The sequence below is a fragment of the Falco biarmicus genome (genome assembly GCF_023638135.1).
Source record: "Falco biarmicus isolate bFalBia1 chromosome 13 unlocalized genomic scaffold, bFalBia1.pri SUPER_13_unloc_1, whole genome shotgun sequence".
NCBI lineage: Eukaryota > Metazoa > Chordata > Aves > Falconiformes > Falconidae > Falco > Falco biarmicus.
In genome coordinates, this window is record NW_026611656.1 from 173,881 (window position 1) to 199,891 (window position 26,011).

Below are 26,011 nucleotides of genomic sequence, written 5' to 3' on the forward strand. Positions count from 1 at the left end.
ATAAGTGCAAGCAGTGGAGGCAGGAGGAGGCAGAAACGGCCCCTTCTTTGCTATTTACCAAGACACATCTGAGTTATGCAAATCGCATGATCAAACAAACGTACGCCGCACGATTTCCTCACACGGAAGCGTGTCTGCAGGAAGCCACTTGGCTACAACCACCACGCTCACGGACGGGCACTTCTGCCACTTCTTTTGGGTAGGTCGTCTCCACAGGCGGCTGTCATGGACCTTGGGAGAACTCCTTCCTGTTGGATCTGACCCAGAATTTGTCTTTGACTTAATTCAGCCGTGATTCAAAGCTGGGTTTGATCCAATCGAAATTTGGGATTCTGAACAAAACACGGAAGATTCAGCCATGGGAGACCCAGAACCGAGTGGTAGGTGACGGCGTTTGAAACAACCTTTTATCCTGTTCATAGTGTGAGCTTTTGGGGCATGATGCAGCAGGTGGTGCGGGTCAGCCTGTGAGCCACCTGGGGAAGAGGGTGCTAGAAAACAGCTGTACATTCCTCTGCCTGGGGTTTGTGTGAAGATCCTGACCGTTCGGGTCTCTCTGAGTCTCTTGATGCATTTGTAGTGGACGTTGGCTTGTGTAAGAGGAAGGGTCACAAAGCCCCCTGTTCAGGAGGCAGAAGGCGCAGTGTTCTCGAGAGAGAGGCTGGAAGCACACGATGCTGGTACTTGCACATCACCAGGTCCAGTCTCCCTACCAAAAATTTGCCTGAAGTCCTTGTTCTCAAAGGTGAACAACCTTAATTATGAACATCAGCAGTCTGAATCTGAGTATCACTTACCAATCGAGTGTCTAAGAGGGGTCTCTATCCCCCAAAAGCACAACCCCCTCCTTCCAGAGCCCTGTGGTCAACAGGGGGTCAGTCCCAGGTGCTTTGGAGAACGGTGAAAAAAACCAACAAAACAACAAACACCCCACCACCCTGGGCTGGCTCTGTAATCAAGGAAACGCAGCAGGTGACATTAGTCCTTTCCCTGCTGCCACATTCAAGTGCATCGTTATCCCTGTTGCTGGAAACCTCTTCGTTTCGCCTTGCCTTCCAGCAGCTGGGTCTGGTCACGTCTGTGTTGTGAGAACAGAAAAGATGGTCGTTAACGCACAGTTTGTATAGCGCAGGGGCGTATGTGGGGGTAATTAAAAGATGTCGCGGCATCTTCCGCCAATCAGCTGAGCTGGTTTAGACACTGCACTGCAAGGCCATCCGCGGCCCCAGCAGCGTCCGCACGACCCCTGGTCTCACCGCTGACACGCTCATCGCCCCCATTGCGTGCAGAGGCACCAGCAGAGCCTGTTGCTGCTCGATGTTCCTCTTTTGCACGTCCCTGGAGCTCGGGGGGGCCTCTTCCCACGGCATGGCGTGAGGCTCGTCTTAGGCAACGGCTCCTTGGGGTCCATCTCTGCTTTTCAGGGCAGGGGATTCCAGCCTGGTGGTGCCACATCCGCACCTGGGTTGTGGGTGCTCAGCTACATGCTGCTGTGGAAGCACAACCATTTCGGAGGCCGCTCGACTCTTGGACTTGGCCAAGTCTTGGGCTCATCAAGCTCTAATCAGGAGAGATGCAGTGGAGGTCTGACCATGTCACAAACCCACCCAAGAGCAGGAATCTGCTTCCAAGGTCCCTCTAGAAACAACCCCGTCTCTTGATGAGATATATTTTTAGGTCGGTCAGCGAAACAGTTTTTAACATGTGACCAAGAATTCCATCCCGAACATGACAGGACTGCAAAAGCCAAATGCCCTTGAGAAATCCGAGCGTGCCATATCCACAGAGCCTTTCACCAACACAATCTCAGCCGTCAGGGGGGTTTACCTGACAGCTCTTTCGCAAAACCAAGATGACTGTAGAAATGATTTTGTCCAGTCTTAATTTTTAGCCAATAAGTGTCCTAGATTCATCATTCTGTTGCTAATTGGGAGGTCTTTTTCCTGCTTCCTGGTGCTGGAAGCATCTGCTGTGCCTTGCCGTCGGTTGAAATTCTTCTTGCCATCGATAACATTGCCTTGTTTTACCTTATTCTTAGTTTTGAAGAACGACCAGACAGAATATTAATGCAATGGCTCTTTTCTTACTCACAAAGCAAGTTTGTTTAGTAACTAAGAACTACAGAGGGCCACCATCTACCATGACAAATCTCTTTTACTAATATCTTCCTCCAAAGCTGGCAGTCGCCTCGTTTTTATTTTGCAAATCAAACGCACCTGCGTTCAGTTTCTGCCGTGGGACATGCAGGGTTGCAGCCTGCGCACCTTTTTTCAATAAATTGATGTACAACATGGAAAAATTTTCCTTCCCCCTCCACCCCAGATTTCATTAATCTCCTTGTTAATACATACAGCTCTTTAAAACATCTGAGCCGGCGATTATTTCCTGTCAGTTGTGGGCGATGACACTGTCTGGTAGCGGTTCCTACCTCCTCAAAAATGAGCTGGTTTGAAAATGCAGTTTTTGCCATGGCCTTTGCTCCACTGAAGGGGGAAGAGAAGATGAGAAATCAGTGACAGACGGGAAGTGGTCCGGGTTTTGCAAAACTGTTGTCCAGGAACTTGGATTATTTTGTTCCCAAAGTTTTATTTCCCCCGATAGATGGAGAGGCTGTTCCAGGCGGCTAGAGTGTCGCCCTTTGCTGCCAGCTGCCATTGGAGTCTCACTGAGGGGTGTCTCGGTTAAAGAGGGAGGATTTCAGGCAGGAGCAGCAGCCGACAATTTGAGAGTTTCATACTTAATTGTGCCTAATTTGGTTCAAAGTGTGCTGCGGCTTAGCAAGCACGGGATTTTACACCGCTGCTGCCAAGCAGCGTGAGTCCTTCGACTCAGAAAAGAGGAGATTTGCCCCGGCGGAAAAATTCCGATGTCGTGTTGCAAAGTGCAAGGCTGAGCGCGGCGAAGGGGAAGGCGCTTCTGGGAACAGGCTTGTGATACCGAGGTTTGGCCCCGGCGCCACGCCGAATTTGGGTTTTTAGCCACTCACCCCATTTCACGGTAGCTGCGGCTGAAAGGGAAGTGATGCTTCTGCTGAACGGCACAACAAAAGCTTCTCCTGCTAAAAATACCTGCCCGCCCACCGCTGGGGGGGATTGTTCTCCCCATAACAAAAGGCAGAGAAAGGAGGTGAGCTTTCCAGAAAGCTGGTGATGCAGCTTGAGGGGATGGTTTTGCCCTTCTGAGGATGAGGCACAGCTCCACGTGGCAGCCGGCCTGCTCCACCGCCAGTGCCGGCCGTGCCGAGATGCTCTCCCTTAGGGTGCAGGTCTGGTGCCAATGCTGGAAGGGGTTTCTGCTGAAAACCCAGCTGTCGTCGGGTTGCCCAGTAAGAGAACTGGTTTTCAATGGAAGGGTCCATTTGTAAAAGAGGCTGCAGAGTCATATCGAAGGGACCGAGGACCAAGCCGGCGTCTCTCCACGTCTGTGCTCCTATATCCCAGTGGATGCTCTGTCCTCACTGGTCAAGGCAAAGCACTTTCATCAGGATTTGAAAGATGAATTTGTGGGTATTTATGGGAGCCCCTGCAAGGACGAGCTCCATTTTCCTCCCAGTACAGGGAAACTTATAGAGATGTTTGCATTATTTAGCCCATAGGCAACCAAGGAGGGCACAGTTCATCAGGAAGGGACATCCTGAAGGTGTCCAACAGACTGCTGGCTGATGACAGCTGCGACAATGAAAAGCAATACATCCAAGGCAATTAATTTCCTTGATGAGATGCATATGAGGCACAGGAACCACTTGGCCTAGACCTTGAAAGGTTTTGAATAGATGGGACCAATTGCTGCTGCTCCTGAATCACAGAGGGGTTGTGTAGAGGGAAAGCATGCTTTTAAATTTGTGAGAATGCAGCCAACAGCAGCTACAGCAAGGCTAGGAAAACTTTTTTACGTCCAATTTTTTCACCTTCCGACTTTTATAGCTCTGGGGAGACCCTATAGCAGCCTGACCGTGTCTAAAGGTGCGCACAGAAAAGCTGGAGAGGGGCTTTGTACGAAGCGTGTAGCGACAGGACAAGGGGGAACGGCTTGAAACGGGAAGAGGGAAGATTTAGGCTGGATATGAGGAAGAAATTCCTCGCCGTGAGGGTGGCGAGGCGCTGGCACAGGCTGCCCAGAGCAGCTGCGGATGCCCCATCCCTGGGAAGGGATTCCCATTCCCTGGGAATGTTCAAGGCCAGGCTGGACGGGACTTGGAGCAACCTGGTCTGGCAGAAGGTGTCCCTGCCCGTGGCAGAGGGCTGGAACGAGATAGTTAACGTCCCTTCCAACCCAAACCGTTCTGTGATGATTCTCTAATTGCATTGAGATGAAGCAAAAGGCTTGTGAGACCCTCGCTTCTCTCGCAGCACCTCACAACGGCTGCTTTCGAAAGCAGAACGTTTCACTTTGCCCGTCACCAGTGCTGCTCGAGTTGAGTCACTTCTTCCTGTTGTACAATCCCCTGTGAGCGGTAAACAAGAAAAATTAAAGCTGTCGCCCGCTCGTCTCAAGTAACCAAGAGCAGTTAGGATTCAAATCGAATTACTACACCCTGGATGATGAACCACCTTACAGAAAAACCAGAATGAGATGTTTGGTAGACTGCCCGTGGCCCGTCTCCAGGTCACCGCTGAGTGTGGAACATTGATTTATCATGACCAAGCAGTAGAGGTGCTGGGCTCAGCGTCCCGTTCTCTCTGAGCGTCGTCGGGGCTTCTGAGTCCCTTCCCCAGGTCCCCCACGCGCGGCCGGCCGTTCTGAGCAGTTCCTGGCAGTTCCTTCAGCCCTCAGTGGTTTGTGGTGGAAAACCCAAGCATGTCATCACATATTTGCAGTGTCTCATTCCACTTCAGAGTAAAATGGTCAGAAAACTTTCAAAGATCAAGGCCAGCATAAATCTTGATTATTTGCTCAGCAAAGACGAGTAAGCCAGGAGCATTCCCAGCTCAGTTCTTGGTGCGGAAGGGGACGCGGCATCTGGCCCATGCCGCTCCGGGCTGACAGCGTGGGAAAGTGGGCTTTCAGTGGCCCACCAGCCTTCTTCATGGTTATTTCCATTTTTAAGCCGATGGTCAGGTCAGATCGGTTACGTCCACGGCTGGGACGCTGTAACTGCACCATTCTCAGAGCGCGCTCTCCTTTGACACCAAACAAGGAGCTCTGAGGAACAAAATTGTGATACTTCCCCATCTTTCTTTTAATTGTACTTCTCTCTTCAGGTCCTTTCTTTGCACTGACATCTTTAGAGAGTGGTAAACCCAAACCACTGGGCCCAGAAGCAGCTGTAACCACATGAGACACAAATGGACTTTTCTACCAAACATCATTTGAGCAACATTTGCAAGTCCTTGCTCACTGTCAGACTCAGCTATCAGTGAAGCAACTCTAGATTTAGGTCAACCACATCCTGTTTCCTGGAATGTCAAAGGGACAAAGAGCAACATTTTCTTTTGGTTTTACCAATTGTGCCCAGTTTCGTATTTTAAAATGCTTTTCCTTTTTGTTTTTTTTGGTTTGGGTTTTGTTTTTGTTTTTTTTTTGGCCAGCAACTTTCAGCCCAAGTCAATTGGAGTTTCAGCCCTCAGTGACAAATACCTGACAGGGTGGAAAGCAAGATGAATGGCATCAATAGAACCTCGAGTAAAACACATCTGCTCGCCTCCACGCTGCTACACACACAACTGTGCGCTGCACACACGTAGCCCGTACGGAACCACACAGCAGCAAGGGGCAAGCCCCGTTTATATTTTGCACGCACAATAATTTGTACCAGCTGGGGACTGAGCGCGATATAGGATTTGATAGTGTAGATTATCGCCGTAAATAAGCACATATAATATCAAGAAACGATCCCTGCGCGTAAAACGTTGCGCCACGAACGCACGTGATGCAGGAGGAGCAGGCAGCTTCTGCTGCACAGCCCAGCCCAGGCATTGCAGCGATGCCCGCAGTGCCCAGCGCACGCGGTTGTGCTGATGGGGCTATACAGCATGTGCGCACGGCGTCGGTCGAGGCGCAGGGCACGCAGCATCACCCCGTGAACCCCTCCGGTCTGCCAGCACCCAGCTAAGGACAGGGGCACCACTTCAGCTCAGAATTCAGCTCAGCTACAATAAACGTTTCTAATTGCAAACCCTGAAAATCAGGTTCAGGTGTCCCCCCTGGACATTCTCATTTTCCAGGAGTTCTGCCCCAGGATGGAAGAATTTACCGTTCTCCCACGTTTTCCTTTGAATCCCATCTCGCCCTTGGCCCCACCCACCTTGCTGGGCCACCACGGTGTGTTGCTTCCCCGCAAACTTCCAAGGACAACGGGGCTCAGCCGTGCTCCCCAGCACCTCTGGGATCCATCCTGCTGACCTCAGGGAGCGCTGGGTCAGGCATTTCGGTGACACGGTTTCTTCTTCAACTCCAGGTCTCAACAACCAAGAGAGGGCACCTGAAAATAGGAAGCGGTACAGTGAGATATTCCGGAGCCTGGATGCCATAGAAATCTCAATTGGAAACACGTATGTAGAGAAATGGGGCTGAACTAGTTTTCTGGGTCTTTGGAACCCCAATTTATCCCATTGCATTTTTTTTTATTGTTATACAGGACGGTTGACATGTTCACCAACGATGCTGATGGCACCGATGATGGAGATGTGACCACAGAAAGAGAGGTCATTCCGGTAGGCAAAGAAAGAGATTTGTTTTATTAAAGCAATTATCAATATCCATTGCCCAAGTGCATGACTAAGTTGTTAAATTCAAGGTCTTTAAGATTGTTTTTCGGGTGATCATCTGAAAAAAGCAGTTACAGCTCTTGAATAGACAGAAAAGAACTTCACAACACTCGGTCATCACCATGACGGAGGTGGTGATGGAAGAGATGATATTTATCGGAAACATTCAGGCATTTACTGTTTGGATTTCTATTTTTCTGAAAAACAAGATGTGTAAATCACTGGTTTAAGTTCCTCATGCTAAGAAAAAGATCAGACAAGACAGCAAATCCGAAATACATTTAAGAGTCATGCGTTGAAAACCTCGAAAAATTTGGCCTTAAGCAACAGAAGACCTTCAAAATAGAACTTAATGTTTTTTCACTTGCTTTGGGCAGTATGGGACTTTTGGGGATAATCAGCTTCATTTCACACTTTTCTGTATAAGCTAAGGGGCTAGGAACTTCATTTTTCTCCAGCAGCAACCGTTGTCATGTAATCCTATTATCCTGTGAGCTAAACTGAAAAATAAGCATCAAATATTTCACGATTTAGAGTAAAGTAAGAGCTGCCAGCATGCCGTCCTGCAGCCCTTTTCCAGCCTTGATCCCTTTTCCAGCCTTGAGCCCTTTTCCAGCCTTGAGCCCTTTTCCAGCCTTGAGCCCTCTGCCTTAACGATGCGTTTCCTCCGTGTTTCCCGTTCACACCGCTCTACCCTCCCTGTCAAATCTCCGGCTGTTTTAACCGTGCTGGGCTGCTTCACTAAGCAAAATCCATGCTGCAGCCGGTCTGTTTTTAAAAAATTCTCTAAATTTCTGAATACTCATAATACTCATTTTTCTTTCACCGTTTTCCTCTTCTTCTTTTTTTTTTTTTTTGCATTCTCCTCTCCCCTGACAGTTGAGTGAAAGTTTCTGCAAGAGCAAAACCAGTTCAGAGAGGCAAGTGCAAGCAGACATAACAGGTAACATTGCTAATTAAAAATGAGAACGCTTAGTTAATCACCTGGCAATGGTGCTGGCAGCCTCCTAACGCCACTGATGGATAATGCCTGATGCCCAGCGAGGATGTGGATGCCCGTTTGAGCTCAATAATCCTGCTGCTTCCTCCAGCACGCAGATCTTCCCCTGTTCAGCAATTAACATCTCATTAAGGAGCTTCTCACGAGGTCTGGATTTCTAAATACTGAGACATCAATTCCCAAAGCTCTGCTGGTTTGGAGCACAGTAGCAATCTACCCAGTGAAGCTTGGGAGATCCTGAAGCACTTTGACATTCTCCCCAGCTCTGTACTTGCGCTGGCACCAGAAAATGCAACACACAATTGGTTTTTCTTCATATAAAGTCCCTATGAAGAAAAAAAAAAAAAAAGTTCTAAACTGCTTTTCTCACCTATTTCAGCTTGAAGTGTATTTAGATTTGCTCACTGCAGCATGATAAATCTACACCAGGTTCCACCAAACAACAAAAATACTTCCTGCAACTCCCCAGTAACCCATTAGGTCCTTTACTTTTAGATTTATTTTTTTTAAATCAAGTATTTAATTAAAAGTGGAGGGCAGAGGAATATACATGTCTAAATTACCTGGAACTTGCACAGTTCCACGGGCAGGGCTGCTGTGAATCAGACCATAATGACGTTCAGTGGAAGACATTTTTTTGGGGGTGTTTTCAGAGTATTTCACAGCACCCACTCTGGAAGCTCCAATTTTGCCATTCTTGGGGCATCTGCCCATCAGCCAGAGCCGTTCTGAACCTGGATTTATTCTGTTGCAGTTCAGGAGGCAGACAAAATGCTGATAAGATGCGAAGGTGGCATCGACGCAGCCCTCGAATATGCCAAAATGTGGTGTAAATATGTCAAAGAGCTTCTCAGCTGGATTGAGAAACGCCTGAGTTACGGTGAGTCTGTGCACAGAACCAGCTGGAAGTCCGTACAATTTTCTATATTTATTTTTTTTTAAAATCACAGCCAAAGACACACAGTTGCAAGTAAAAATACAGCAGTGAGAAACTGGCCAAACAGCAACCCTTGTAGTTGCTTTTGCCTGAAGATAAAGGCATGGAGTTGGAATTTCTTCTTCCCTGAATGATCCAATTGACTGGAATCCCCTCTGGCTTTGACAAACCCACCGCTGCGACCGGGATTCTGGTGTCTGTTGTCCCGGTTTACCCGCCCCCAATCCGCTCTGCCCTTTTACAGAGACAGAGTTTGCCAAAGGGATGGTGAAGATAGCAGAATCGGGACGAAACGCCATCCTCCAACAGGTAGGGATCCTTGTGACATTCCTGCCTCACTGCATGGGGATCCTGGAGGAGGAGGAGGAGGAGGATGGGAGTCCTATGTGGAGCAACCATGAGGCTGTCCACACACGTGAACTGCTTATAGGGTCCAGCTTAAGCCCTACAGCAAATATTCCTCCAAACCCATTCCTACGCCTCTCGGTATCGGGACAATTCCTTTTGTCTTCAAAATTTAGGAAATGACTGGAAAATTGGAGGGATAAACCTGCTGTGTTGTCTGAAATAACCCCCCCTCATTCAACCAGCGTAGGTGCTGCCCACCTTTTGGTGATAGATCTTGGGCGTAGCTCCCAACAGCTCTTTAATTTAGGGAGGTTGCAGTGATTATCCATCATTTTAGATCTTTATTTTTTTTTGGTTTCTGCAGCACAACATGCCTCTTCGCATGCTGTACGCTATGGTGCTGGAACACGACATAAAGATTGGAAATTCAGCTACTGAGACCGCAGGATTGCTCCAACAGAAGGAATTCTACCAGGTACGGTGTTTCTCCAGGGATCAGACAAAATTTGCTGAAAGATTAGGTGGGAGCATTGCGGGGACCTAAGGAAGTGATTTATCCTGGTCTGAGCGGAGGGAGGGGATAAGAGGAGAAAACGTATGTGGAATCCAAGGGAAAAAGAGGCATCTTGCAAGGATTGCTTTCCAATGTCAGATACTTTTTCCTGCCCCATGAGGAACTGTTGCCATGCTGTTATTCCTCTACAGCCTCTGTCAGCCAAGAAAAATGAAATTGAGAAATGGAGGAAAGAATTCAAGGATCAGTGGACAAAGGAGCAAAAGAGAATGGTAAGAGACTGATGGACGGGCTCTGCACTTTATGCCAGTCATGGCTCAAATCGCTGAAAATAAACATTTAGGACCAAGCAGTAATTAATAAAGTAACATGCATCCTGCTATAGAACACAATTTTGAAGGGTGCAAAGGGGGAGTGCAGGCAGCATTCCTGCTTCCAAACTTCGGGGGGAGGGGGGCAAAGAATGCTGATGTCCATTGGAATGATAATATCCATTGGAACCGAGCTCTTTCCTTACGGAAAAGCTGTGACTTGTCCTTCCCACCGCCTTGCCAAGCTTCCTCAGCCTGTCCCCCCTTTCCTACTGCAGAATGAATCCCTGTCGACCCTGCGCAAGTCCCGCCTGCAATACATACAGCGCTGCGAGGAGCTGGAGAAAGCCAAGCAGCTGAGCGCCAAGGCAGAGGACGAATACCAAAGCACCGCCATCAGCCACCCTGGCAGCGCCAACAAGCAGCTGGAGAAGCGGCGCCGTTCGTGTGAGGAGGCACAAGCCAAGGTGACGAGCTGAGCTCAGGCTGCTGGTCTTTCCAGCCGCCCCACGCGCGGCGTTATGGCATCTCCCCAGCTGTCCTGGTGACTTTCCTCCTCCTCCGCTCTGCTTCTGGGTTGCTCGCAGGTTCAGGAGACAGAAGCTTTCTACAAGACGTGCATCAGCGACGCCAATTTTCGGCGACAAGAACTGGAGAAAGTGCGAGCCCGGATCGTCTCCCACATCCGGAAGCTCATTTACCAAGGGGATGAGGTGCTGACGTGGGTACGTCTAGTCTTATAATTTCTCTGCTAACGCTCGTTTCAGGAAAATTGCTGTCTGGGATAAGATCTCTCACCTCTTCAGCATTTCTCTGTTGAACCACCCTATAACTCACCGTTCTCAAGCAGCTGAAATTAGGCGGGGGGGCTCCGGACACTGCTTTGCAGCCAACTTGCTATCAAAAACCCTCAAATTTTCAATTACCGCTGCTTTAAGGACACAGATCTCCATAGAAAAAGTCGGGGGGGGGGGGGGGGGGGGGGGGGCGGAAATCCTAGAACAAGAAACAGTGACAAATAATTTTTACCTGACCTGTTAAGCATTAGCGCAGGTAATTGAGTTTGGGTAATGAAAAACCAAAGACTGGTGAACGACTGAGGGATCCAAGGGGGGACAAAGCACCTGGGCTTTGACTAGCAATGAGGTTTTTTGTTTTCTTTCCCCTGTAAGGTCACTTTAAGGATGTTCAAGCAGCGGCAGACTCAGTCAGAACAGATTCCGGTGGGATACCAGTACCTGTCAGAGGTCTGCAAGCCGTACAAAGCGGGTGAGAAATACCTGGAATTCATCCAGGCTCTGCAGAAGAAAGACATTCACGTGGAAGTGTTTGAATTTGAGCCGCTCGCTTCTGGAGGGCAGAGGTAAAAAAAAAAAACCAAAACCAACAAAACCCATGGAAAATCCACATCCTAGCTGAAAGGTCAGGAATCTGTAGTGTATAGAAGAAAAAAAAAGGGTTTTAAACCCATTTATAAAGTCACTAGCCACACGGCAGCGCTGCGATTGCTACTTACAGAAAAACCCGCAGCATCAGACGTTAGGATCTTTTTGAGCAGATCTCTATAAAGATGCAGATCACTCCTCTCACGTAGGCACTAAATCCACAATTTCTAAATCGCTCCTGCAGCTTGAAAAGATGAAATTATATTGAACAACTTTGTTTTCCTCGTTTTGTACAAGTGTTTTGCCAGCATCTCCTTGAAAACTCGGTGCACCCCTCTAAGCCCTGGGAAGGTGCTTTGCCTCGGGTGCTCACGAGGCAGCTCAGTGATGCAATATCTGTCGTCTGATGCTCTTCACTGCTGGAAAATTGTTTGCAATCCCCTTCCCAGGTCCCCTCCCAGCAGCAAAAAGAAGGTGGCATTGCATTACACAGGACCCTCTTCCGCAGCAAAGGATGCCAGCATGCCAGAAGATACCTCTAGAAAGCAGTTCTCCACAAACAGCGAACAGAGTAGGTTGAATTTAATAAAAACAACCCGATTTTCTCTCAGGTCACTGTAGTTTAATATAGATTAGTAGCCAAAGAGGTGGGAGAAGTTCTCAGGTTCTTAGGGCAGCGCTTAAGGCTTTGCTCAGACTGGGAGAAACTATCGAAGAGTATTTACAGGTTTTCTTGAGAGCTTGGCTTGGGCTTCAAACCCATGTCGAAGCATCCCAAGAGCACTTGGGGGGATCTGTCAGCCTGTCCAACTTCCGCAGGCGCGAACAGATCCCTCTGCAGTGACACAGAAAGCCTTGGTGGAAGCTGTGAATCCCGGTCCCTGGATTCTCCCAGTTCTAGCCCAGGTGAGAGCCCCAGTTGCCTAACGTTGCCCGAAACCCTAAACTGGGAATACAGCCTACGCTGACCATCTCTGCGCATCGTGAGGACAAGAATGGCTGTTTACATTTTAAATGTAATTATAAATTTTAAATTTTCTCTCTTCTTAAGGAAACTCCAACAGGAAATTGTCGAAAGCTCCATCCACTGGCACCATGTCCTCCTCCGATGATTTTGAAGAGAGAGATTCCTTGCAGACTTTTGAAAATGGTAAGCCATGCACGTAGTTGACTCTCGAGGTGGAAACCGTGCTGACGTATCGCTTCCTTTTCACGCTTTAACGCTGTTTCCACAGAAAACGGCACATCCCAGCAGCAGTTTAAGAACATCCTCCTCTCCAGCGCGGCGCAGACTCACCGGCTTCGGAAGCTGCGGGGACCGTCCAAGTGCAGGGAGTGCGACACCTTCATGGTCAGCGGCTTCGAGTGCGAGGAGGTGAGGGCTAGATGTCGTTGCAGATACCTCGCATGGGAGCCTGGGGCGACCCTCGTCCCACCGAAGGTCTGCAGGAACGGGTTCTCCGCTTTCTCTTCCCCGGAATGACCCCACGTGGATTTTGCTGTCCTTGAGTAAGCCACCAGCTGCCACTTGCCTGCAACAACCCTCTTGGGGGTTTTGGTGGTTGAGGGAACAGGAGATGTTCTTCAAGTTCAGGCACTACTGCAGGGGGGGGACCACAACCAGACCATGAGCTGGGTCGGTTCTGCTCTTTCAGTGCTGCCTGGCCTGCCACAAGAAGTGTCTTGAGAACCTGCTCATCACCTGCGGCCACAAGAAGCTGCCCAACCGTGCACCTCTTTTTGGCATTGACTTCACGCAGGTGCCTCGAGATTTCCCAGAAGAAGTTCCCTTCATAGTGGTGAAATGCACCTCAGAAATCGAAGCCCGGGCCCTCGGGGTGCAGGTGAACAGTCGGTTATTCTTTCTTCCTTCTTCTCTTCTCTGCACCCAAAATTCCTGACCTCTCCCCCTCTGAACCACGCAGGGGATCTACCGGATAAGTGGATCTAAAGCACGGGTGGAGAAGCTGTGCCAGGCGTTCGAGAACGGCCGGAGCCTGGTCGAGCTCTCCGAGCACTCCCCTCATGACATCACGGGGGTCCTGAAGCATTTCCTGAAGGAAGTGGGTACCAAACCTCTGCAGAGAGGGCAGCTCTTGGCTGACGGCATCCCTTGGTGCTGGACCAGCAGGATGAAGTAACACACTCTTTTTCTTCCCTCTCGCTGCAGCTTTCAGTGCCGGTGCTGCTGTCTCAGCTCTACGATGACCTCATTGCGCTTGCCAAAGATTTGCAAAAACCTGGGGAGAAGCTGGACGGGGCAGGCTTGGCTTCCGACCCCATCCAGAGCATGAAGGAGTTGCTGAGCAAATTGCCTGGAAGCAACTACAACACTCTCCGGCACCTTATCGCACACCTGTACAGGTGAGGAGCACGGTGGCTCTCACGCTGTTAGCGTCAGGTCCAACCTCGGGAGATCCTTGTGGAGCCCAGCGGGTGTTGAGGAAGGCTGAAAAATTCATTCACAGAAAAAAACATCTTGCAGCAATTAGGAGAAAGTCTTAATGACCAAGAAGGGCCAGAAGGTCCTTGCTGATAATGCTTTACAAAGCGCAGAGCGAGAGGTCAAGGAATAACACGAATGCAGCCCATCTCAACCCAGCTCTGAAGCCAGGTCCCAAGAAACACCCATCCTTATCGGGGCTGCACCATCCAGACCACCCAGGCAGCTTCCAAGATTTTCCTCCAGTTTCCCTGTACAGACCAGAGCTCTGTTCCCCATGGAAGAAGAGAGGTTCCTCTCCCTCCTATGGGGGGTTTGGTGCACTCCATCTGTCTGCTCAGTGCATTTGGGCTGTGAGCTGGGAAGCCCCTAACGGTCCCGTTTCCCTTCCCCAGGGTGGCAGAGAAATACGAAGAGAACAAGATGTCCCCAAACAACCTGGGCATAGTATTTGGGCCAACTCTGATCCGGCCGGGCTCAGGGAGCGACGTCTCCATGTCGTGCCTGGTTGACTCTGGGTATCAAGCCCAGATTGTGGAATTTCTCATTCAGAACTACGAAAGGGTGTTTGGGATGGATGATCTGCCTTCATCCTTATCCCTTGGATGTGAAAATTCTTCGCAAGAAGCATCGACAGAGAAGGATGAAGGACCTCAGAGCCCAAGCACAGACCAGGCCATAACTCTAGAGGTAGAGCTCCCAGACACCGAGCTGGGCTTACTGACCCTGCTGTAGAGGCAGGAAGGTGGACCGGTGATTAAAGAACTTTTTTTCACAGCTAACAAAACTGTTTCCTATCAGAGGGTTATTGCAAGAGGAAGGAGCAGAGAGCCTGTTGCACATAGAGTAGGAGAAACAGAAAAAATAAGCCACAGATCACTCAGCAGCTTCTCAGACCACTCTGGATGGAGGTTTTGCTCCACGTTTGAGACCCCAGTCATTCTGGAAATGACACTTACGGGGTTCTCCATAGTAAATTGCTTGGGACGTTTCTCTCTGTGAACAGCTCGGTGACTTCAGAAGCAGCTACGTGCACCTAAGGCCCTACAGGGCTCTGCTGCATCCCTGAGTGGTGCTGTGGACCCTGACCCCCGTTTGCCCACCCCACTGCTAAGCCTTCTGCATTCCTCCCAAGCTTCACTGCTCTTCCCTCACCGTATTTCACAACAGCACTTGAAAAACACGAAGGGGTGTAGCATCCCTGAGCTGGGACGCGGTGTGCTGGGTTTTTTTTTTCCCCTTTTTGCAGTTGTTTGATAAGCAAGAAGGAGGAAACGGCTTTCCTAAAGTTAAGCCAAAGGGAGTGAGATCTGGGTTTGGGGATTCTCTGCCTCCTGCTTTTGAGTCATGGACACTTCCAGGCAAGACCGTGTGTCTGCAGTGATGCTGGCTATGTCTGACACGCAGTAATGCTGCTTTCTCTGCAGGTCCAGCTGACTGAGGAGGCAGAAATTAGAATAACGATGCTTAGAGTTGAAATAAAAATCACCAGGGTAGACACAATTCACTCCTTGTGTGCAGAAATCCTACAGGGTTAATAAACCTTCACCGAAAGCACTTCAGGATATGCACAACTATTGCCTTTGACTGTTTTCAAAGCCATTTTTACCTACTTGTGCAGCACAACTGAATTCTACAGGAGGTGTTACAAACCTTTAAGGGGGGAGCTGCTTCTGAGGGCACTCTCATTTTGCCAGGAATAAATCCAGCTCCTGGAGCACCCCCAGGTGACCTGATCCTTGTGCAAACTCAGCGGTTCCACGCTAGCTACAGCTCCCAAGCACTCCCATTGCATTTGAGCGTAATTCCTGTGCTCCAGTTAGCGGCTTGGTTTCTGGCATTTCCCCTTTCTTGGTTCCAAACGGGCTTTCCCCGTTTGGGGAAATATTTGTGAGAATATTTCAGCATCCTGCAGGACATGGGAATCCGTGTCGGCACACTGCTGCTGTGCAGAAAGCAGCAGCCACTTTCTGGGGTGAGTTTTGTGGCAGTTGTGGTCTGCCAGTGTGGACGCTGGAGTTGGCAGGTCTCAACCCGTAACTTGCTCTCGTGGCCCTGCCCTGTGACCTTCTGGAAACTCCTTCCCTATTCGCCCAAGCATTATGGACGATCTAAGGTAGATCAAGGCACTTTCAGCTCAAGCAGTTGCCTCCATTCGCTTGGCTCTGCCAGCAGTTGGGGTAAAATGGGACAGTGTCTTCCTATCTTCATATAAGAGCCTTGTGTGTTCATACTCGTGGCTTTTCCCCCACAGAATTTCTCCTCCAAGCACGGTTTAAGTGTGAACTGTGTCTCTGATAACTCGCCTTGCAGGGAAGCCGCCAACGAGCTGACTCTGGAGGGAGCCCACAGTCTGTGCAGAGTGGATGCTCCAGGTAAATCGAGTTGCCATCGTGGTGCCGTTATAGGTCTTGTGCTACGGCTGCTGCTTTTCACACCTCCTGCCTGCCTGCCTCCACGTTGCTACACAGCAGAGGAAGCGTAGCCGGGCCCCCTTTGGCGTGCTGCTCCGTCTTTGTGTCGAACGGCTGCCGTGTAGCTCACGTGAAGTCCCGAACAAATTCTTGCTGTTCTCCCAAAGGGCTTTTCCCTGCTGCTGCCTCAGCTCTCCAGTCCACAGCCATCTCCGCCAGCTCTCCTGGCTCTAATGCCTCGAGGAGAGCTTTAAGAATATAACCCCGATTCATCTGTTCTCCCCCTTTCAAATGCATACCTCACTATTAGTGCCGGTTAATGAAGCTGTTAGAGGGAGGTGGTTTATTCTGTTGATGCAGGAGGGATTTGGGTGTCCTTTCCAACAGGAAAAGACATCATCGTCCCAAATGGTTTGTCACAGTCACTTTGGCTCGCTGTTCTAAGATTACCGTCTCAATTTTTTTTGTCCAGAGATGAATACAAGCGCTAGCTCTGAGCTGGAGGACCTGGAGGACTCTGTGCAGGAAAAGCCAGACAGTGATTCGGATACGGTCCTAGGGACCCAGCCCAGGTGCCATTTCAGCCGACAGCCCATAAAATATATCCGAACGCAGGCAAAAACGAAACCAGTCATTCCCAAGTCTGCCAGTTTGCCCTTGAGGACTACCACGTTAGCCAATATGGCAACAGAGTCTGGTGCAGAAGGCAATCTGACTGACAGCAGCTCCACGGCAAAGGACGTCCTGGAGGACAGCACCAGCAGCAGGACCATCTTGACTGACATGAGCACACTCAAGCACCACTCGGGAACGAGACAGAACCTCAGACATTTTGAGATCACGCAGGAAACGGCCAGGATTGTCTCAAAGTTTAAAGTCAATGACACTTCTGCATCTCCTGAGCCTTCTCTGGAGAGCACGGGAGCTACTGAGAAAGCAGAGGACCTCAGCCCAGGGACATACCTATAGGAAAAAAAAAAAACCCCGACAACCCTAAGGGGGACAGATAATAGCAATGGAAAGGGAGAGAGGACTGAAATCCCCCGCCTGCGGGACCAAGGAACAGCAATGGGGTGACAATAACATCAGATTTGTATTTACCATGCGGGCTAGAGAAGAGGCACCTGCTGTAAACTGCCTGGGCTCCGAGGTAACCCAGGATTTATTTGCTTTTTATTAATTAAAGCCATATGAGTGATAAGAAGCAAGCTAAATGGCGCTCTCTGGAATCCACCCTGCTTTGCACGAAGGATGAATGCGCAAAGTAGAGGAAAGACAGATTGCCTGGCTAGAAAGATGTAGCCAGGAGGGAGGCAACTGAAATGTAAGACATTTGGGCACAAAACATTCCCAAATGGTCATTTTCCAGCAGCTGCAACAAGCACTGATTTTTGGTCATTTTTATTCCACAGCATTTTTGAGTGTAACTCACTTTTTGAGTGTGATAGAACAGGGTACACAGGCAAAGCTCACGTACTCTGCATCCTTTTGCTTCCATTGTCGGAGCTTCAACTTGCTAGCCCGCCCAAAGCCATCCCGTACAGGGAATGGACCAGACACTGCCGTACTCCGAGCCAGACCCCATTTCTCCAGAACATTCTCTTTCCCCCAGAGCACACCGAGCTTCTGTAATACCTCCACGGGAAGCTGCTGCTGTCGTGAAGAAGGCAAAGCCCTGAAGCCCAGCAGATAAGAAGATTTCTTGTGTCTTGCTCTGACTTGCCAGGTCTCCATCTCCCTTACAGCTGGGTTACCCCAGTGCTCCCTTCTGCCTCCTCGGAGGGGATTTTCTGTCCAGCAAATTTTAACATGAGGACGGGGAGAACTCTGTCCTGTAGTGCCATCTCGTGATACATGCATGCATGCAGAAGACAGGCTTCCGATCCTGCTCACTCCCAGGCGCAGCTTTGCATTAGAGCATCGGCAGTGCTGCAGATTGCTGTGGTGTTCGCTTGTGTGCACCGTGTGAAACGCAGATGACACCGGGAAAGCTTCTGCGCTAGGGCAGGTTTCTGCGATGACCATCTGCTGCAAAGACACCAGGAGACGTGCAAAGAAACGAGAGCGAAACGCTAAAGGAAAACATGACACTTCCCCCAAACAGCTCGAGAGGTTAAGCAATCTACAAATTTCTTTCGTCTCATCAACAGACTATGTTTTGGTCCTGTTTCTTATCAAGGTTGTAAAAGAAAGGCTAAGGATCTATTCTGAGTATTTGTACAGTCCAGACTAAGAGAGTTTCCATCTCTGGAGTGATGTATATTTGTTAATACAGTGCTTTAAATTCTTGAATACTAAATTATCTTTTACGGTAGAACTTTGGTAATAAATTACTGGGTGTTTTATTATAAGCTCACCTTGTGTTTGTTAAGCGTGACCAGGGAAGCCTTAAGTAAACACTTCCTGGACTATTATTAACAGCGCCGAGCACGCTCAGGTCTTGATAAAACAAAGGCAATGCTTGTGCACAAGAATTGCCAACTTGAGGAACCAGCAGAGCTGGAATCATATCCCTGGTGAGAGCCCTGGTTTCCTTTTCCTGCCGTACATTTAAGTCGTTAAACAGCAGATCCATCCTGCGTGTTAGAACTGTTGGGGGCTCGTGCAGCGCAACTCCTGCCACTCACCCCTACCCTCCGCTTTTCCTTCCAGCGGTACAAACGGCTATTAGAGAAAACACGCTCTCTCTTACCTGGTAACTCCTTGTTACTCGCTGCTTTCCGCAGAGCTCGTGGTGTGTTGAGCGTAGGAGCTGCCAAAGCTACGCTGTGTGGCTGCCAGGTCCTGCTCACATGGGGGGAGCTCTGGTGCAGGGTCCAAAACATCTGTCCTCCTGCTTGGGATAGGAATTTCCCATCATCCAGCTGCAGGTAAGATGGCTTGGTTTGAGAGACGGAGGTGATGAGTTTAAGAAGAAAGTTGGCAGGGAAGGAAGCATCATTTCCTCAGTTCCTCTCACCTCCTTGGGGCTGCATCTTCTGAATGGGCTCAGCTGGATTTAGGTACGGCAGAGGAACGGCAACAGCCCCGTGAAGCACTAACGAGGGATAACCTTATTTCCCAACTCCAAGCAGGAGCACAGGAGATCGTTGTCACAACAGCACCTTACACAGATGGTTGCAGACCCTCCAGCTCACAGCTGCGCCATGGAGGACGGCAGCACGGTCCATGGGATGGGTACACAAAGCCACACCAGCCCTCTCACCAAACCTTTTATCAGCCAGATAACCACAAAACCAATTTCTCGTGGCCAGATTATTTATTTTTTTCAATCAGCCAACATGAATTCCATGTGAATTCAGAGCACAAAGCAACCAGCTCACCTCAGCCAGTCGCTGTGCTTCTGAGCTTCATTCACTCCTCCTGTCATTAAGTAAATTAGATGCCCCGGGTCTTCACAAATGAAGATTTCAGCTGGGCTGCATTCCCTGGACTCTGAATGGAATTAGGCAAATTCAAACACCTGATAATTTTAGGCAGGGACCAAGAGATTCCTTTTGCTTGGAAAGCCAGGCAGAGTTAATAACTTGCTAATCACCCAGTGCTTAATTGCAACCAGGCTAGTGACAAATTCCCCCCTAAATTTCCTACCCTCAAAAAAAAAAGGAGCCCTTTAGTTTGTCTTTATTCTTCTCAAAAAAAATCAAAGCAAATAGACCTGCAGGTATCAGGAGTCTCGAGGGGAAAACTTTCCAGGTTTTTCCAGCAGAGACTGCTGAGGGATTACTTTTACGCTGTTCTAACAAAGCAAGGTAGAGCAAGGCAAAAGGCATTACATTTTTTAAGGAGTCTGAGGCTTTGGTCCAGTTCTTGATCCCATCCTTCTGTTTTTCCATATTTATTTGTTTTTAAATTGCCTGCCCATTTTAACTTCTGTCCCGTGCTGTTGTTCTTATCTAATTGGAAAAAGCTAAAAGGAGATTAAAACACACCTGTCAGGTATTTCTTAAATTGATCCCCAGAAGAAGAACTTTTGTGAAAGAGGGCAGTTCAGGCTATTTATTAGCTGGAAAGCGGCTTCATTCACAGGTGTTTCCTTGTGAACCGTTAGCACTTCTTCATCGCTTGCCTTTGAACCAGCATCCCCTAGAATATAAAGCCAGGGGTGACTGGGCTGCTTGTAGCCTGGGGCTCTGGTAGAGGAGCATGGGAGGTTGGTGGGATTTATTGTTGGTTTCCTGGGAGCTGGTCGTTCGGGTTTTTTCCTAGAAGCTTTTATGCTTAGCATAATCTCTTCTCCAAGGGTGAGAAGTGTTCAACTATCAGGCTGCACCTCTGTGAATGTGGAAGCCTTTGTGAAAACCCATCCTGATGCTAGGTAGCTTTGGGAGAAGGGGATTTCTAGATGGGGGGGTCCTTTGCAGATTATCAGTTTTGCAAGGAGCTGCTGGGGTATAGGTGCTCGCAGCAAGCTGCATCTCCGCCACCTCTGTGCATCCTTGGAGTACACTGAGTAAATTAAGCTGTTGGTAAATGTGAGCAGGGAGGAAAGGCCTTTCCCTGGGTCAAGAAGGAGCCACAAGCAGCTGTTTCTAAAGTGGCAGCTGTGGTGTTCCTGCTGCCAGCCTGGGCTTGTGTTTGGGTGGGCAGTTTTCCTCCTTTGGAGCCAGGGGTATCAGTGCCACCCTTGTGTGGGATGCTTTCTTGCTTGGTTATCGCCAAAAATTGGCATAGCCGGTTACGTTCTGCCTTGCTGTTACCAGCAGATACAAAATTCACTCTTATTCCTCCTCCTGAGCTGTATTGTTGCCTTGTACCATAGTGGGTGGTTTAGCAGCAGGAGCAGCTAGGTGTGTTGTTATGTGGCGAACACAATTTTTCCTATCTATACCTTGGACGTTAACTTTAACGCATCTGGAATACTGTGGTGTCCAAAATAAGTCAGTATTACCATGTTCTTGTTTTATTTTGCTTTGAAAACTGTCTTTCTGCAGTCAATTAGCAGATCAGATGAGGTAGTGAAAAGTGAGATCTTCAGCATGTCTTGCTGGGAGTTCACGCTGCTGCGGACAAACAGCTTTTGTTTTATTCTTCTCTAATTGTCTTGGTTTTGTGAATGTACGGAGTAATGTAGCTGTAACGTACAGAAGATGGGAGAGCGAGTAAACCAGGCAGATCAATTCCCACACCTGAAATTCAGACACCACTTTGTTAAAGGTGCGGAGTTACAGGGTGCTGCCATCCTTTAGCTGGTGCTGGTACCGTAGGTATCTACACCTCGGGGCATTCAAGCAGAGTCTGGGATGAACTGACTCAAATGCGTGTATCTGCCCACCCAGGCCTGCAGCTTGTGGCTGGAATCCTTTCAGGGCACTGGCTGCTCTCCTCTATCATTTATTTTAAAAAAAGATGCGTAGGGCTGTAATTCAGGCTTTGCTTAGACAGCGAGTTTCAGATACTTGGCATCCAGGGCCCTGGGGACGGTCAGTTTTGTAGATTCTTACAAATGGGCTTCAAGCGAGTAGTATTTTTAATATAAATCTTTTTAATAAATGAACATAGAGCCTTCCTATGCCCTTTACAAGAACGACTTAAGGGAATATCCTTATTAGAAGGAGCAAGAGCTTTCCTGTTGCTTTGCAACAGAGGAAGGCATGGAAACAAGCACCTGAAGTAAATTATTTTTTTCTTCCCCTGCTAAGAATGTGCCCAAAAGCTCGAGGTGTTAGGAAACTAGTAACACCAAAAATAATCAGATGTTCAGGAATTAAGCAAACAAAAGTAGAAAAGGCTGTTTCTAATGGAAACCTCGAACGTTATGGGCCTGGCTGCAGCCTGGATCTAGCAAAATCCTTTGGGTTACCCCATGCTTACCGATGGGCAAAGAGCATCCAGGCCCTGGTGGTGAAGGCAACGAAACCCAAATGGTTTTGGTGGCTGATGAACGGCTCCGTGCTCAGAGCAGCCCTGTAGAACTGAGGCAGGGCTGCCTGGTGGTCACTGGAGTGTGTTCCAGGGGTTTGCTGGGGGAAGTTCTAGAGGAAGGGTTGTGCCAAACGGACCTTTTGCTTGTTTAAAGTGTTTTGCCCGTGACCTTGCTCTTGTGGGAGCTGATTCTTGAGAAGAAAGGCAAAGACTTGCCGGCGTGGTTCAGTTCATCGATGAAGTGGTTGTGGGCACAACGGAACATCCCTGGCGTGAGCTGAAATCTTCACCGAACTGGGGGGAAAAAAGCCACCTTGCTGAGAATTTTGCTTGCCCAAGACTGCCCCAAAGCCTAACTCTCTGGAGAAAGTCTCATTTCTTCAAAGGGGCAGATATTCCCTTTTCTTGCTTGGGAGAGTAGCTGCATGTCGGTCTCTGATGCTCTTATTCAAGATAAAGCTGCAGTTGTACTGCATCTGCTTATTCTGTAGCTGGAGGCTTTTCTGAATTGGTTTTGTTTTTTTCTTGCTAGACTTAAACAGAAAGGCATGTTAAATGCTTTTTATGACTCTCCAGCCATAAGCTGCAGGCATCTGACATTAAACCAAATGGAGAGAGGGGGGAAGTGGGGGTTGTTGGTTTTTTTTTTTTAAATAATCCCTATAAAAGCAGAGGTTGAGGCACACAGAGGTCGAGTGCCTGTGAAGTTGCTGGGCTTTCCAGTGATGGGGGGGGGGGGGAAAAATGGGACTGGACCCAGAAGATGGGGAGACTTCTGGGTGCCAGCCAGGATGGGAGGCGTTGGAGCAAGGCGGCGTGCAGGCTCCTTGCAAGCGGAGACCGTGCCGAGTGCTGCCGGCATGTGGCTCACAGGAAGGGAATTTCCACCCAGTTTTGTTTTTTTTTATTGACAATAGTGCGAGGTGCCAGATGAAATGATCTTTGGGCGAGGATGAGGCAGAGTCCTGCTTTGTCAACACAGCATCCCGACTTGATTTTAACCTCGCTGTGGCTTCTAGTGACGTGACATCATTCGGGGGCCAACCTATTCTGCCTCTGAACTGCTGCTTCTGCCTTCGGTATTGCTTGTCTCTGGGTAGGATAATCTCCTTCTTCCTGTGTGAATTAGGAGGAGCAGCAGCAGAGGGGCCCCCAGACCGTCCGGACTCCAAACAAAACACCGCTGCAAATAACCCTCTCTTCCCTCCCCTCCCCTGTTTTCTCTCCGCTGCTGCGGAACAAATGTTTTCCTCTTGGAGAGAGCTGGAATAGCCAGTAACTGTGCAGAAGAAAGTTACCCCACCAAATTCCAGGATAGTTACCTGGGGAAGGTAAGAGCGTTGTTTCGCCAGGACCTGGATGCCTTTGAGAGAGTTCCATGACCGTTCTTTCCCAGCTGCTTTTCCATCTTGTCTGACAAGGCAAAGGTGACAGGATCCAATGTTGTGTTTTGCTTCAGTGGTCTCCCCGCTTCGATTTAAGGTCTATGATATGGAAATGCTTGAGTTCTGATGGCCCCAGTGCAGCCAGAGCGAGCCTCGGGAAGGTGAAAGGGGGGAGAGAAGAATTTTCCAGGTTCTTTGTGACTTGTTCTGGAGTGCTGATTGTAAATGGTTGCTAGCTCGTTGGAGGAAAAGAAAATTCCTGTTGTAGGCAAGGCAGCTGTGGGCACAGATTTCTTCCCTACCTCTTTGTTGGAAAGTATTCTTTGATGCTGTAGGCTTGCAAAAAACCAGCTCTGCTCCACCTCAGAGTTGGCTGCGTTTCAGCAGCAGTGGGTGTTATGAAATTCCTGGATTTTTAACGCTGATGTATACACTGCTTTCCAGTGAAAGATGTGGCTGTTAACTGAAGCTGTACGAACGGTGGTGGTGGTTTGTTGTACTCCAGGGAGTGCTCCTCACTGAGGGCTTTGGGAATCTCGAGGCCAGTTGGGATTTAGGAAGTGTTAATTTGAGCCACTGGTTCTCTGCAGAGATCTTCAGAGGGGGAGATGATGACATGACTCCCTCCAGAAGGTTTTTAACATTCCTGGGATTCCAGGAGAAGGGTCTCAGCAAAAAAAAAAAAACTACACACAAAAAAACCCCACCAAAAAAACCAACCACAAAACAAAACCCAAACACCTTCGGCTTGTCATCCATGGGAACAGCCGCAGCTATCAGGATTTAAAGAAAAATATTGCCTTTAGGCTTGTTTGAAAATGCAAAATCTACTAAAACAATTAACTTGGCTTTGAAAAATAGAAGTGTAATAAAGGGGAGGCAAACATCTGTTGTCTTTGGAAATGTTTCTCTACCAAATCTCTGCTGGGCACCAGAATGCGATCAGATCTGCCGGCTGCATCAAGATCAGGTTACTCGGTGACTCTGCTGGGGGGGAGCGATGCTGCACAGCACCCTGCGAGCCCCTTCGGAGCTGGGGGAACAGGAAAACTCACAAAGGGATTGCAGGGGAAGGAGGGAGACAGAGGGGCTGGACATGATGAGGACCACGGGTCCTTGGCCTTGCCCGTGTCTGGTACTCTGTCCCGAAGCACCATTGCTAGAAGATGTCTGAGCTCAGTTTTTAAGAAATCGTTAAATGGTTGCAAGAGCTGATGTGAGGGGTTTGCGTGCAATGATTTTTTGGCTTTGCAGGTAGCAGCCTGAATGGGTGTGCCGAGCCCGAACTCATGTGTGTATGGGTAGAGATGAACTAAATGGGTCTTGGTTCTTTCACGTATCCCCCAAACCTGAAAACAAACAGACGCCTAATCTTCTGTCAGGCAGAGAAGTAAAATGATATTTCTTCTAGACAAAGGGACTAGAAAAATTGCTGTTACTAAGGTCAGGACTTTAAAACCTGAAATATTCCCTCATCTCCATATGCAAGCAGATGCCTTTTGTGACAGGCTTGCCTGACCCAGTCTGATGTTCCTTGTATCCCCCTTTGTCCCGACTCCGGTGTGTGTGGACCGAGTTGCAAAAGTGCTTCTGAGCCTTTGTCAGCTGGGTCTGTCTGACGTGCTGAGCTATTGTGATGGGACTGTTGACACTTCAGTTGAAACCAGTTATGCTGGGCTGTTCTCCTGATTGCTCTGAGTGTTTCTTTCTGAAAACGTTGCCTCTAAAGCACTCGCCAAGTGCCAGTTTGAAACCTTAAAGGAACAAGTGAATCAAAAGTATTTTTTAGACTGCTGCTCATCCCAATCTGCGCTTCGTAACTGTCTGACGCCTGCTGAAGCCAGCGCTGGTGCCAAACGGTTTCTCGGACCTGGGTTGCACTTGTGCACCGGTGTGGAGGGTTGGATCGGTGATAGATCCGTTGCTGGCAGCACAAGTGCTGGAGCATGCCAAAGGGGGGGAGCTGTTTGTTGCAGCTGGGGCTTGGGTCTCTTCGGTCCGAAGCGTGCAACCAAAAGGGTAAAAAATGCCTCATGGGAAGGGGGAAGGCCTGCCCCGTGTCACTTGAGGAAGGGTCGAACTTGAAATGATTTCTTGTAACTCTAATGTTCTAAAATCTAGTTGCGGGAAGGGCTTCTGGCTCTCTGGGTTAGGGTGGGACTTCTTGGTGGCTCTCAGCTACGCAAAAGCAAATTTTGTTCAAAATTTTGAACAAAAGTTGTTCAAATACAGATCCCCCCAGGAAAGGGCTCTGGGGTACCTGTTAGCACATTTTGCTTCTAAAAAAGCCCAGGGAAACCTTGTGAACGGCCCCTGTGCCTGGTCCTGCCTTGTGGGTGGCATCACCGCCCTGAAGCTGCAGGAGTCAGATTCGTTAAGCAGGTGGTAACGGTAGATGGCTTTTGTAGCCCTTGTGAGCTTTCTGGTATGAATTTTGGTCTTTGGAGGCTGCGGGTACAACTGAGGGAGCCTGGTACAATATTTTTTTTTGCGGGGCTGGGCAGTTGCCCTGCTGCTATCTCAGCTTGTCCTATTCATCCCCTTCGGCCAGTGTTACTCTTGCCATGCTTCTGTTTATCTCCTGTCCTGCTCTGTTAATGTGTCCTTGGACCTCTGGCCCTATCTCGACCCCCTTTGTGCTGTGCTCTCCCTGTAAATCTCCTGCCTGTTTTACATAACACTGCCGGGCCCGGCCAAGCTCT

The 26,011-nt window shown here is 49.0% G+C and overlaps 1 protein-coding gene across 2 annotated transcripts; it reads left to right on the forward strand.

Moving 5' to 3' along the window:
* The first annotated feature begins 64 nt into the window (after positions 1 to 64).
* GMIP (GEM interacting protein) lies at positions 65 to 18,410 on the forward strand. Of its 2 annotated transcripts, XM_056325858.1 has the most exons (22): positions 65 to 199; positions 290 to 380; positions 6,398 to 6,491; positions 6,578 to 6,653; positions 7,587 to 7,650; positions 8,462 to 8,587; positions 8,889 to 8,953; positions 9,357 to 9,467; positions 9,698 to 9,778; positions 10,096 to 10,284; positions 10,405 to 10,542; positions 10,990 to 11,180; positions 11,652 to 11,773; positions 12,022 to 12,108; positions 12,254 to 12,352; positions 12,438 to 12,577; positions 12,858 to 13,046; positions 13,128 to 13,265; positions 13,373 to 13,566; positions 14,041 to 14,335; positions 15,900 to 16,020; positions 16,532 to 18,410. In XM_056325858.1, exons 2-22 carry the CDS (start codon positions 359 to 361, stop codon positions 17,026 to 17,028), a joined length of 3,039 nt encoding a protein of 1,012 aa, XP_056181833.1. In that variant the 5' UTR covers positions 65 to 199; positions 290 to 358; the 3' UTR covers positions 17,029 to 18,410. The 2 variants fall into 2 exon arrangements, with proteins under 2 accessions (XP_056181833.1, XP_056181834.1); XM_056325859.1 differs by having other exon boundaries at positions 135 to 380; positions 12,963 to 13,046.
* Positions 18,411 to 26,011: the final 7,601 nt, after the last annotated feature.